This window comes from Chiloscyllium plagiosum, unplaced genomic scaffold (assembly GCF_037043375.1).
Source record: "Chiloscyllium plagiosum isolate Xiang-an unplaced genomic scaffold, Cpla_swu_hap1 HiC_scaffold_3, whole genome shotgun sequence".
In the NCBI taxonomy this organism is placed as follows: domain Eukaryota; kingdom Metazoa; phylum Chordata; class Chondrichthyes; order Orectolobiformes; family Hemiscylliidae; genus Chiloscyllium; species Chiloscyllium plagiosum.
Genome location: NW_028270141.1, coordinates 140872136 through 140886340, shown reverse-complemented (window position 1 = coordinate 140886340; position 14205 = coordinate 140872136). Strand labels below are relative to the sequence as shown.

Here is a 14205-nt window from a genome sequence, read left to right as displayed (position 1 = left end):
ATGCTGGTTGGGTATATGCTGGTAATACCTTGCTTATTGCAAACAGCAGAAGGGATATGCTGTTTGATACCATCCATTAGTCTTTCCAATATACCTGGCATCTGAAATTCAACTGAAATTCACCAGTTTTCATGTCACCTGTGGATATCTTGATCATACTCACTATATTTAAGTCCAAATCATTAGTGTACTTCCCAAACAGCAAGGGTTTCATCATTGAGGCCTGTAGAACCCTGCTGGAAACAGTCATAGAAACATGCCTCTACCATCATGCACTGCTTCCTGCCTCTCAGCCAATTTTGGAGCCAATATTGCCTTGGATCCCATGGGGCTTTCTTGATCAGTCTGACAGAAGGGACCTTATCAAAAGTCATAGAGTCAAACAGCACGAAACAGACCCATCGGTCCAACATTTCCACGCCAACCAGGTATCCTAAACTGAACTAGTCCCATTTGTCCCATATTCCTTTAAATGTTTCCTATCCATGTACCTATCCAAATGATTTTAAATGTTATAATTGAAGCCTGGTAGCTTCCTCTGGCAGCTCATTCCATATACACAATACCCTCTGTGTGAAGAAGTAGTCCCTCAGATCCCTTTTAAATCTTTCCCCTCTCACCTTAAACCTAGTTCTGGACTCCCCCACCCTATGGAAAAGGTCTTGTTTATTCACCCAATCCAGCCCCTCATGATTTTATAAACCTCTATAAGGTCACCCCTCAGCCTCCGACACACAGGGAAAATACCCCCAGCCTCTTCAGCCTCTTCCTATAGCTCAAACCCTCCATCTTTGTATTTTTTCTGTCCCCTTCCTAATTGAACAACATCTTTCCTATGGCAGGGAGAGCCCAGAATTGTATGCAATATTCCAAAAGCAATGCCCTATATAGCCACAACATGCCTTCTACTCAATTATCTGACCAATGAAGGTGAATGTACCAAATGCATTCTTCACCATCCTGTCTACCTGTGGTGCCACTTTCAATAAACTATGTATCGGCACCCTAGGTCCTTCTGTTCAACAACACTCCCCAGGACCCTACCATTAACTGTGTAAATCCTGCTCTAGTTTGCCTTACCAAACTGTAACTCCTCACATTTACGTAAATTAAACTCCATCTGCCACTTTCGGCCCATTGGCCATCTGATCAAGATCTCATTGTACTTTTAGATAACTGTCTTCATTGTCCACTACACCACTAATTTTGGTGTCATCCGCAAACTTACTAACCATACCTCCTGTATGCTCATCCAAATCATTGATATAAAAGTCAAATAACAGTAGTCCCAGAATCGATCCTTATAGTACACTACTGGTCACAGGCCTCCAATCTGAACAACAACCCTCTACTACCCCTGCTGACTTTTACCTCAAGCCAATTTTGCATTTAATTGGCTGTCTCTCTCTGGACCGCATATCCCATACTAACCAGCCTATCATGTGGAACCTTGAGAAAGGCCTTTCTAAAGGCTAAGTAGACAATATCTACCGCTTTTCCTTTATCTACCTTCTTGGTAACCTCTTAAAAAAATCCAGCCTTGCTAATTCCATGTACACCATGTCAAATGCATTACTTTCATTTACACTCAAGGTCACTGCCTCAAACATTTGATCAAGATTTGTCACACATGACCTTCCATTAACAAATCCAGGTCAACTATCCCTGATTAATCTGTATCTCTCCACCTGCAGTTATATTCTCTGCCTTAGAATTCTTTCTGATAACTTCCCCACCCCCTAGGTTAGACTGACTACCAGTAATTTCCTTGCATATTCCTTTCTCCCTTTATTAAAAATACTGGGACAATGTTAACAGTCCTCCCGGTCCAACCTTCCCTCAAACTTTCCCTCCGGCTGCTCTGGCCTCCGAGGCCAATGTGTGGCAGTGACTTCTGGAACTGGAACTCAATGCTGCCTCTGACTGCCACATTTGGGAGCAGCAGCGTGCTCGCACAGAGCTGTGCACCTCAGAGGGAATGTTACTCCGGTCCTCCGGCACCCCAATTGTGTCCAAACAGAATTTGAAACATAGTGACAGAGCTCTCGATATCGACACTCCCATGCCTTCATAAACAGCCTGGAATTCCAGTCCAGCCCTGTGAATGTATCCCCATGTGAAGGCTGCTAAACCAACCAGTATCGCCCCTCTGTCTATGTTAATCCCTTCTGATGTTTCCCAGTCCTCCACCCTGAAATTTATATTCCATTGCCCTTTTCCATGGTTAGAATCAATGCAAAATATTTATTGAGGGTTGGGCTCATTTCTTCCAGGTCCATACACAGATTACTTCGATCTTTCCTATTGGACCCTACTCTTTCTCCAGTAATTTTCTTGCTCGAAATAAATTTGAAAATACTCTATGCACCAATGCTTTCTCACACACATTCCCTAATATCCTCATTTCCATATTTTAAGTTCCCCCTTGAACTCTCTAAAGACCTTACCATCGCAAACCCTCAGTATCTGCCCGAAGTTTCTCTTCTCTCCTTCATCCTAAACTTTGTGCCCTTGACATCCAGAATTCTTCCGTTTTTGTCTTTGCTGGACCATTTTCCTTCCTTGCACTCTCACCATCTCCTCCTTGAAGGTCTCCCACGGCTCCAACCCAGTTTTATCTGCAAGTGACTTTCCCAGTGAAATTGTATCTTGGCAAAATTAGCCTTTCCGCTGTTTAGGATTGTTTTATTCCCAGCCTATTCGTATCCTTATCCATAATTATCCTAAATCTGGCTGAGTTATGATCACTTTCTTCAAAACATTCCCTTGCTGATAGATCTCCAACCTATTGCTGCGAGCATGGAGCGGAGGATCTTGAAGGAGAACCGTTGCTGGTGTTTTTGAATCTGTAGTCTGTACTGTTTGTCCTGTTCGGGTCCGAACTCTGCTGGTTTAAAGGTGGTCCGGAGTCCGTGTGGGGTGAGTTGGTTACGGAGGCAGGCACTGAGGAAGCAAATGTGGCTGTGGTAGCGAGTTTGTTTCAGGACATGGTTGAAGAGCTTCAGGGCAGAGGAAAGGACCTGGGAGTTGCAGTGGGAGAGGGACTCCCTGAGATTCTTGTAGAGAGAGGAGGAAAACTTCTTCAAGGCAGGCATCCTTGCAAGAGAATTCGCAGTAGGGTTAAAATCAACGAGGTAAAAACCTACCTCCAACCTACCCAAGCTCATTTGTGACTATTACATCGAGAACGGCCCTTTCTCTTGTTGCGCTTTCCATAGACTTGCTAAAAACATTCTCCTGGATGCAATTTAACAATTTGGCTCCCTCCCTTGCACACTAAACTATCCCAGTTTAGAATTGGTTGGTTAAAGTATCCTACTGCTACTGCCTTGCTATTCCTACATTTCTCTGAGATCGGATTACGTATTTCGACCTGACTGTTTGGGGGCCTGTTGTACACAGCGAACTGAGCATTTATCCCTTTGTGTTTTTTGTTGGCCTCAACTGTTCATCCATCCCTTCCCACTGCTAGACTTGATTCCTGGACCAATATTGCAAACCTGCCAAGAAACCAGAGTGTAAAGGTCAGCGCGGGCCATTGGGCATGTTTCTGTACAAAATGGCAATATCATTGGAAATAGTTAATAACTCTATCTGTAATTAAGGAGATAAATTCACTCACACTTACATTACATTCACTCAAGGAGGTAAATGATTCACTTACAAGGGCTTTGCATTTGGTTGACAGCCTGTTGGTATCCGTATTGAGGTATACCCGGAGAGTATCGAGGAATGATGGCTGGGGCCCTGGGATATGAAAAGACAGGATACATGCGGGGTCCCCCCGCAGGAAATTCTCTGGACTGCAGAGGGAGAGGAGGCTCCAGGTCATTCAGCCCTGAGAGGAGGGGCCCAGGAGGATCCAGGTGACCGATTCCAAAGTCATTTTGAGATTCGTACCCTGTATCTTTACTGGGCAGTTCAAAACGGCCCTGACACTGTGAGAGTGAAACACCATCAGGATTGCTGCTGACACCCGGAGAAGCATTGAGGAAAGCCTTCTTGATTTCTTGAGGGTGGTCCAGGTTTAACGAGGAGGCCGTGCTGCTTAAAGAAGCTGGAACAGAGGCACGTTTCATCTGCTCTGTGTACTCAGATCTGCTGCATGGATCCAACCATCCACCCTGCCGCTGTTTTTTGATCATAGCTGCTAAAAACATGCTGGTGTCAGAAGATGTGCCATTTCCAAATTGTGAAGAATAATCAAGCTCATTCATCGTTGCAAAGTCCTTAAACTCAGATTCCAGAGCCTCCTTTGGCTTCCCCTCAGCTTCTGCCAATGAGAGGTCATACTGTTCACTGTTACTAACCAGGGGCCCAGGCTGAGTCTGATAGTGATGGTGACCAGTGTCGAGCTGATGGAAAGCTGGTTTCTGCTTCTCCCCTGACATCTTACATGCAACGGTGTATGGTGCTGACATCTGGTCACAGTGACTGGCTTCAGCCATTCGTCCAGTGGGCCATTGATACCTCTCCAGCTTCTCATCAACACCACTGCCCTGTGAGGGTGAGGACTGCATCCAGCAGTGTAGATCCTCCTCCACCTCCTCCGCTTGGTTCTGGGGCCCTGCCATTGCTGAAAAACAAAAATTGAACCGAAGCACAATAAGTGGAATGTGAAGACAAAGACACTTTGGTGCAGATAGAACTTTGACTCGGACGTGCTGTTGCTGGCCACACTTACTTTCCATTTCTCCTTGTGTATACACGTGTTCAGTTCAACTGCAATCATATTCTTCTTGCTATCTCTACTTCTGCCAGCTCCACAACAGCCTTCACTAACTCTACAGCCTTCTGAGAACTCTGCCTTCCTCAGACTCTACACCTTGCAGCTTCGCTCATTTTATTCCTCCACCATTGGTGAAGGTCAGTGCTTCAGCTCTAAGTTCAATCGTTCCGTCCTCAAAACTCTCTTGTAAGACACACTGCAGAACCCATCTCCTTAACAGAACCTTCCATCACCCAGTTTACAACCTCTTTGTATAGAGTGGTATGAAATTTTATGTGATAATGCTCCAGTGAAACATCTTCGAACATTTGACCAAGTTCGATGAATGGTATTTATTGTTGTCAAATTTGCCTCAGAACGATATATTAAACAGTGGGTGACATCAATACAAATATTATAGATACAGCATTTTAAAAAGGGGCTATGAGATAGCACTGGCAGGTAAGGTTAAGGATAATGCAAGTACGTTAAGAGCAAAAGAGCAATTGGAGGGAGAATAGGGCCTCTTAAAGATCAACGAGGGATGTATGGAATCATAGGAGATGGGAGGGATACTGAACAAATATTTCGTGTCAGTTTTTGCAGGGGAGAGAGAAATGGCGGCTGGGAACTTAGGGAAATAAATATTGATATCTTGAAAACAGTCCACATTACAGAAGTGCTGGAGAGCTTGAAGAAACATAATGGTAGATAAATCTCAAGTGATCTTCATCAAGTGTATCCCAGGACATTATGGGAAGTTAGAGAAGAAATTGCACTGCCCCTAGTGGAGATACTTGTATCATCTACAGCCACAAGTGAGGTACTGGTGGACTGGAGGGTGGCTAATGTTGGACTGTTATTTAAGAAAGGGTGTAGGAGAAGACTGGGATCCAGAGACCTATGAGCCTGACATCAGTGGTGAGAAAGTTATTGGAAGGAATTCTGAAAGGTAGGATTTACATGCATTTGGAGAAGCAAGGACTGATTAGGGATAATCAGCATGGCTTTGTGCAAGGGAAATTGTGTCTCCCAAACTTGACTGAGTCTTTTTGAAGATGCAATCAGAACGATTGATGAGTTCAGAATGTGAACATTTTCTACATGAACTTTAGTAAAGTAGACTAATTAGTAAAGTTAGATTACATGGGATTCAGGGAGAGCTTGCCAATTGGATACAAAATTGGCTTGATGATAGGAGATAGAGGGTGGTGGTGGTGGGTTGTTTTTCAGACAGGAGGTCTGTGTCCAGCAGGAATCCACTGTGGTTTGTGTTTTAACCAAATGGTTTGATGAGAATTTAGGAGGCATGATTAGTAAGCCTGAGGATGACACCAAAATTGGTGGGGTAGTCAACAGTGAGGAAGGCAAATGTAAAAGTTCTACATTCCAAATGCAATTCGATTGGTGAAAATACTGGCATTAAACAAAACACAATTTACTCACACACTATAGTTAAAACACAAGATAGGAGAACTTAGAATGACATAACTCTACTGGAAAACTTAACAGAACAATTGAGACAGTAGTTAATACTAATTAACTGCTTGAATATAATAATGTCCCATAAACACATCCAAAAAGGCAAATTCAGAATCAGATTTTCTCATATGCAATGCCCAGAGTAGGAAGAGAAACCCCAGCTTCTAGCTGTAACCGAGAGAGGGGAAAAATATCTTCAGCAGCTTCTGCTGAATCTAAAAGCTTAAGAAAACCCAGACGTCCTGATTAGTGAGAGCTGGCCACAGCCATCCAGGCTGCTTCTATTGTTCCAACTTTAATAAAAACCCAAGGCCTCACAAACTATTTACATTATTTCAGGCTGCTCTTCACCTCTTGTTCAATCTCTCTCTCTGAAAGAAACCAGGACAAAATACAACTCCTAAAGCCACAAAATCATCATAAAACAAACCGGATCCTGTGGTACCCCACTGGACACATGCATCCAGTCACAAACATATCCACCATCCTCTGCTTCCAGCCACTAAGCCAATTTTGAATGTAATTTGCCAAACTGTACTTGATCCCATGTGCCCTTAGCTTCTTAGCCAGTCTGTCATGTTAAATCTTGTTAAAAGTCTTTTCGAAGTCCATGTAGATGACAAAAGCTCACTACTGTCATCTACAAACCTTGTCACCTCGAAAAAATTAAGTCAATTTTTTTTAGATATGATCTCTATCTTACAAAGCCATATATTGGTTAGTCTCAGGGTGCATATTAATTCAATTGCTCAGAATTTTTTCTAATAGTTTCCCTAGCACAGATGTTAGACTCACTGCCTATTGTATTCTGGTTTATCCCTTCTACCCTTCTTCATTAATAGTACCACATTATCTGTTCTCCAGTTCTCTGGCTCCTCTCCTGAGGCTACAGAGGACTTGAAAATTAATGTCAGCGCCCCTGAAATCTCCTCCCTTGCCTTTCACAACAGCCTGGGATACATCTCATCTGAGCCTGGGGATTTGGCCTGGCAATTTCAAGCCTGTGAAAACCACTAATACTTCCTCTCTCTCAATGCTCATTCATTCAAGTATATCACAATCTCCCTCCCTGTTTTCAATATCTCCATCATCCTTCTCTACAGAGAATAGAAATGCAGTGTACTCATTTAAAACCATAGCTATGTCTTTCAGCTCTGCTACTTTGATTCTTAATGGGCCCTACACTTGCTGGTCATTCTTTTGTCCCTTACATACTTACAAAATGCCTAGGAATTTTCTCTGTTTTCACCTTTTCTCATGTCCCCTCTTTGCTCTCCTAATTTCTTTTTCAAGCAACCTCCAGAACTTTCTATCTTTCTCTAGGACATCTGCTGTTTTAAGCTTTTGGTATATATCTTAAGCTTCCTTTTTTCTCCTTATCTAATACTGTAAATCTCTTGACATCCAGGGTTCCTTTCGAAATGTTTTCGTCCCACAATCTCACGACTACCCCTTTGAATATCTCCTGCTGTTCTGACACAGTCCACGTTGTCAGATCTTGTCTTATGTTATTAAAATCACACACCCTTCCCCTTCATTTCTGGTTCATCTTTGCCCTGATCCAAAACTACCTGAAATCTTACTGAGTTATGGTCACTATCACCAAACTGTTCCCCCATGCTGGCACACAGATGCCCCCAACATGACCCACCAGCTTTTAATTTGGCCACGACTACATAATCTGGCTCCAGTGCCCTCTCTCTGAATGACCACTCACCTATTTTGACTCCCACTCCCACCCCCATGCCACCCCTGCTCCCCCAAACCCATGTCCTGAGAAATAAGCACCATCTATTAGAAAGTAACTTGGTACTGCACAGAGTTCAGATACAAGGAAATGACTCTGGCTCAATGAAAAGAGAACACCAACCAAACAGCCAGGGAAGTATTTGTGTAATACTGCCCCTGTTCCAACGCTGAAAACACAGCGGTCATTCTATACGTAGCAAGCTCCCATAAGTCGCAATATCATTGAGACCATTTGTTACATTAGATCTACAAAGATTTAAGGTGGGGGGCAGAAGGTTTAGAGGAGATGTGAGGAGAAACCTTTTAACCCAGAGGCTGGTGAGAATCGGGAATTCAGTACCTGCAACGTTGGGAGAGGTAGAAACCCACATAACATTTAGAAACTATTTAGATTTTTTTTCGTAACATATATTTCTTTTCTCCCCCTTTTTTTCTACCCCCCCCACTAGCACCTAATTGCAGTCGAGCTTATATTTTCCCTAGCACTGATGATACTATTTAGATATACGCTTGTGATACTAAGGCATACACAGCTGTGGGCCAAGTACTGGAAAATGGAATTGGCATAGTTAGATGGTTGCTTTAGACAGGCATGGATGGGATGGGCCAAATGGCCTTTCTCTGTGCTGTAGATTACTATGACACGAATAGATGGATAAACAGTGGCCAGGTAATTGTAGATAACTCACTTGCTCATGGTGTAATGACAGTACAAAAGCAAGAGGCACAGAGTTAATTTTGATGCCTTCAAAATCGATGGTTGGAGAATGGTAAAAGCCAACATGCACAAGGGAATTTGTGTAGATTGAATTTGGAGAGGTGGGAATAGGTAAACAGCTTCCATCTTAGTTTACTAAATAAAAAAGTTTCCAATGGCAAAGAGGCAAGTCTTCTTTGTTTTCTTCTGGTCACACAGTGAGGGATAAGGAAGGGATAATAAGGGAGGGTCGAAGGCAAGGACAGGGAGGGAGCTTTCACACTGCACCTATTTTCTCACCACCTGTGCCTCTAATTGGCTCCAAATCTGAGAAAAAACTCTTTTTGTTCAACAAAGGTTTTAAGAGATAGGTGCCAAAGGCAGGTATATGGAGTGGGGCCAGAGATCAGCCATGACCTCACTGAGGGGTGGAAAAGGCTGGAGAGGCCTACTCATGTTCCTATGTTCTATTTGGAGAATTGGAGTCCTCCCCATCCCACAACTCCAAGTGGACAGGCAAGTTGCCATGGTTTCCCAGTTGGAAATCTCTTGCCTGTTGGAGAAGCAGTTGATTTAGGATCGATCAGATGAGACCCTTACATGGCCATTAAATGACCACATAAGGGCCTTAATCCCTGGCATGTTGAGAAGGCTGTTCATGGATCCTCTTTCCCAGCACTCAGTAGCAGAGGTGTCTAGAAAAGGGTGAGTTTCTCTCTGAGGCAAATTTACTTGATTTTTCCCCCTTTTCTCAAAATATCCAGGGAAGGGAAAATTCTAACTTCTATACATTCATAAAATCCAGGATCATGAATGACTTTTTGTACCAATTTCTCAACCAGTCCTTCAATGATTTGTGTACCTTTGACCCCCAGATTTGTGTTCCAGCACCTTCTTTAGAACTGTACTCCTTATTTGATTTGTTTTTCCTACCAAAGTGTATCACTTTGCACTTAAATCTGAATTAAATTTCTATTGTCACTCATTCCGCCAGCCATCCTTCCTTCTCTTTAAGTTTACCACCAGCCTCCTCAAGCTGCATTGCACTTCTAAATCTTGGGTCACCCACAATTTTGAAATTATGTCCGTCCCCAAAATCTACATCATTGGTATATAGATAGGAGAAACAGCAGTTTTAGCACTGAACCCCAGGAATCCTACTGTTTAATTTTAGCCAGTTTGAAAACGCTTCTGTGCCTCGTGTCTAACATTTGGCCAATTCAGATCCATGTTACTGCCAAACACTTCATTCCACGGGCTTTCACCTTGGCAGGCCTATCACCTGGCACTTCACCAATCACCTTTCGGAAGTCCATGTAAACCACATCAATCTCAATATCCTCAAAATACAATGTGGCTTTAACAAACTGTGCTGACTTTCCCTGAGTATCTGATGAGATTATTCTAATCACTTCTATAACTTCCTCCATCACTGAGGTTAATCATGTAGATTCAGAGGCAGGGATTGATACCTACTGTGAAACAACATCGCTTTTACACTTACTGTTATATGATTGCATCAAATACGAGACCATAAAAGACAGGAACAGGAATAGACCATTCAGCCTCTTGAGACCGGTTCTACCATTCAGTAGAATCACGGCTGATCTGACATTCTTCACCTCCAATTTCCAGCCTTTTCCAAGTAACCCTTGATTCCCAAAATGGCAAAAGATGTCATTCAATCATAAGCATATATCGACCGATCAGTAACAGGGGACATCTTGTTTCTCAGAGGGCGATAATTGAGATTTGAGCTGTCTTGAATGATTACTTTATGAGGAATGGCCACACGGGCTAGGCAAATATGACTTGATGGGCCAAAGGGTCTGTTCTGCATTGTATGGTTCTATGATTATACATCCTCTGCAGTTTAGAAGAGTCAGAAATGACTGAATTGAAACATATCAGATCCTGAGGAGGTGGTCTGGGTTGACATTGAAACCATGTTTCCTCTTGTGAGTGATTTTAGATCTAGGGGTCAGAGTGAAAAAAGAAGGGTCGTCCATTTAAAGTACAGACTTCAAATTACTCTTTTCTCTCAAAGGATTATGGGTCTTTGGAATTCCCTTCCTCAAAGGCCAGTGAATGCAGAACCTTTAAATATTTTGAAGACAGACACAGGTCGATTCCTGATTACGAAGGGACTGAAAGTCTAATCAGGGAGATGCAGGAAAGTGGAGTCGAGGTGAAAATCCGATCCGGCATGATCAGCTTGAAAGGCTAAATGGCCAAGTCCAATGTTGAGCTTTCTGTGACAATCCAGCGACATAATGATTGTTTTTACTGAGTCTAGCTTTTTACTTCCAGATATATTCAAACTGTCACACAGCATTTGAACTCACATACGTCTGGAGTAGAAACCCAGTAACATAACCATTGTCCCATAGAATGTGAGCCCTGATTGCCTTGAGGAACGCAGCCCGTGTGGTTTCAAACTGTTATCTGGGAACTGCTGGCTAATGGTTAGAAGGCTCCAGTAAACAATGAACAACTGCTTTTACTTGTGTGACTATCAGCCCACAACTGAAGAATGCAGAATTGCAAAAGCCGCAACAAATTCAACTGAATGACCAGTGGGAGACCGTGTGCTGAAAATGGCAGCTGTTGTGGTTTGGATTGGTGCCAGGTGAGAGTTACCGTTAATGCACTGCAGAGATAGCGCCTGAGGGAGGGCTTTGGGCAGGGGCTGGGGCTGGTGTGGGAGAATGGAATACATGAACTGTAAGAGAGTGTGTGACAGTTCGTGGAAAAGGAAGTGGTCACTCTATCAGACAACAGATTATCAAACCTCATGGATGCGCAGTGCACATTTCACCACTGAGGAGTTCCCTTCCTATCTCCCATTGACTGAGTACCATTTTAGATTTAGATTTTATTGTCACGTGTACTCAAGCACAGGAGTACAGTGAAAAGTGTATTTTCAGAGGTCGTGGGAGGTGGGGCTTTCTGAACTGTAATTTGGGTCTGTGCTTCCCAAGAAAATTCCAAATTGTCTCCACATTATCCACTTCTCACCATTGTATTCCTCAAGGCTGGAAAATGCACCAGGAAGAGTGGCAAAACAAAAGAGATTATTTAAACCTTTTATGAAAGATATTGAAACAGTGCAGCAAGACCTAGGTGACATCCAGCAGACTGATACCACCAGGCAGTACCAGCACACAGGCAATGACTATCAACAACAAGAGACAATCTAACACCACCCCTTGACATTCAGTGGCATTACCATCACTGAATTCCCCACTAACAATATCCTGGAGGTTACCAATGACCAAAAACTCAACAGGACTCATCAGATAACCATAGCACACAGGTTACAAGAGCAGGTCAGAAACTGGGAATTCTATGGTGATGTCCCAGTGGCTGTTCACCAAGGCGAAAGTTAGGAGTGTGATGGAAAGCTCTCCAATTCCCTGGACGGGTGTAGCTCCAACCATGCCTGAGAACACATCCAGGATAAAGTGGCCCACTTGTTTGCCCCCCTGAAACACCTTGAGCATTCATTCCCTGATACACAGTGACCGCTGTGTGTGCTGTCTACAAGATGTACTGCAGTTACTCACCAAGGCTGCTCTGACAACACCTTCAAAACCCATGAACTGCTCCATCAACAAGGATAAGGGCAGCAGATAAACAGGACCACCAGAATTATAGATCCATACAGGGAGACGCTCTTTGGCCTGTTGAATTTGCACTGACAAAAATTACTCTAAACCTTCATTTGTCCCAATTTCCAGCACTTGACCCATAGCCTTGTACACTGTGATCTTGTAAGTGCTATTCCCTGTACCTATTAAAGGTAGTCAGATTTCCTGCTTCAAATACTCTCCCTGACAGTGCAATCCCAATTTCCACCACTCTCTCTTCCTCCAATCCCTTCTAAATCCTCCTGCCTTTCACCTAAATGATGCCCCCTCTTACTGACCCTTCATTGAAGGTAATAGCTGCTTTCTATCCACTGTCTCCATGCCCCTCACAAATGTATACACCTCAATCAGGTCCCTCTCCACCTTCTCTGCTCTAAAGACAACCTGAACATTTTCAGCCTCCCTTCATAACGTTCTGGTGAATCTCCTCTGCTGTCCTTCCTCCAGTGACCAGAATTACACACTGTGCTCATTTCAGTTCCTGACAGTCTTTGTAATGATACCAAACAAACAAATGTAGTATATACCTACTGTCACCATGGAATTAACGTCATTGTGTTGTTAATACGAGTGCCTCTTCTTGTTAAAACTCACTATTGGTTCATATTGAACGTATGAGGAACGTTTGAGAGCTCCAGGTCTGTACATGATGGAGTTCAGAAGGATGAGGGGGGATCTAATTGAAACTTACAGAATACTGAAGGGCCTGGACAGAGTGGATGTTGGGAAGATGTTTTCTTTGGTCAGAGAGACTAGGACCTGAGGGCACAGCCCTAGATAAAGTGGACAAGTTTATTCACTTATTGGAACAATGATGGAGGATGGAGGAGCCAGTCTATGTCAGTTAGCCCCTCAATGTGCTCTGGGTCACCTTGCTGGAGGAATAAGTTAAAGAATATATTTTTAAAAGAACTCTTAAATGATGTTCTGACAGATTTGTGTGTCTTCATACAAGAAACACAGAAAATCAACATTTTAGAACAGAAATAAGGAGAAACTTCTTCAGCCAGAGAGTGGTGAATCTATGGAATTCATTCCCACAGAAGGCTATGGAGGCCAGGTCATTGAGTATACTTAAGATGGAAATAGATAGGTTCTCGATTGTAAAGAGGATCAAGGGTTACAGGGAGAAAGTGGGAGAATGGGGTTGAGAAACCTATTAGCCATGATTGAATGGTGAAGCAGACTTGATGGGCTGAATGGTCTTATTTCTGCTCCTATGTCTTATGGTCTTGTGATTCATGAGAACGTGAGAACTAGGAGCAGGAGTAGGGCATTCAGCCTCTGTTCCACCATTTATTACAATCATGGCTGATCTCATCTCAGCCTCAATTCCATTTTCCTGCCCACTCTCCATAACCCTTCATTAAAAATCTGTCTATTCCCTCCTTAAATTTAGTCAATCTCCCAGCCTCAATCGCAGTCCGGGAGAGTGAATTCCAAAGATTCACCACCTTTTGAGAGAAGTAATTCCTCCTCATCTCTGTTTAAAACCTGCAACCCCTTATCCTAAAACTATGACTTCTTATTCTAGATTGCCTCACATGAGGAAATATCCTGTCTAAATCGACTGTGCATTCCCAGTGAGAATGTGTGTAAAATGTATATTGGTTTCAAGTGTGATCAGGTCATGTAAAGGATGAAATAAGTAGAAGGGGTAAAAACAATGACTGCAGATGCTGGAAACCAGATTCTGGATTAGTGGTGCTGGAAGAGCACAGCAGTTCAGGCAGCATCCGAGGAGCAGCGAAATCGATGTTTTGGGCAAAAGCCCTTCATCAGGAATAAAGGCAGAGAGCCTGAAGCATGGAGAGATAAGCTAGAGGAGGGTGGGGGTGGGGAGAGAGTAGCATAGAGTACGATAGGTGAATGGTGGAGGGGATGAAGGTGATAGGTCAGGGAGGAGAGGGTGGAGTGGA

At 43.3% G+C, this 14205-nt stretch overlaps 1 protein-coding gene across 2 annotated transcripts in view; it reads right to left on the bottom strand.

The window, feature by feature from the left end:
- The window catches only part of traf3ip2a (TRAF3 interacting protein 2a), an 82169-nt gene that overhangs the window by 52360 nt on the left and 15604 nt on the right, over positions 1-14205 (bottom strand). For both annotated transcript variants that reach the window (XM_043675383.2, XM_087983915.1), the window contains exon 2: positions 3665-4576. In XM_043675383.2, coding sequence (XP_043531318.2) covers positions 3665-4576 — 912 coding nt within the window. The remainder of the gene's footprint in view (positions 1-3664; positions 4577-14205) is intronic.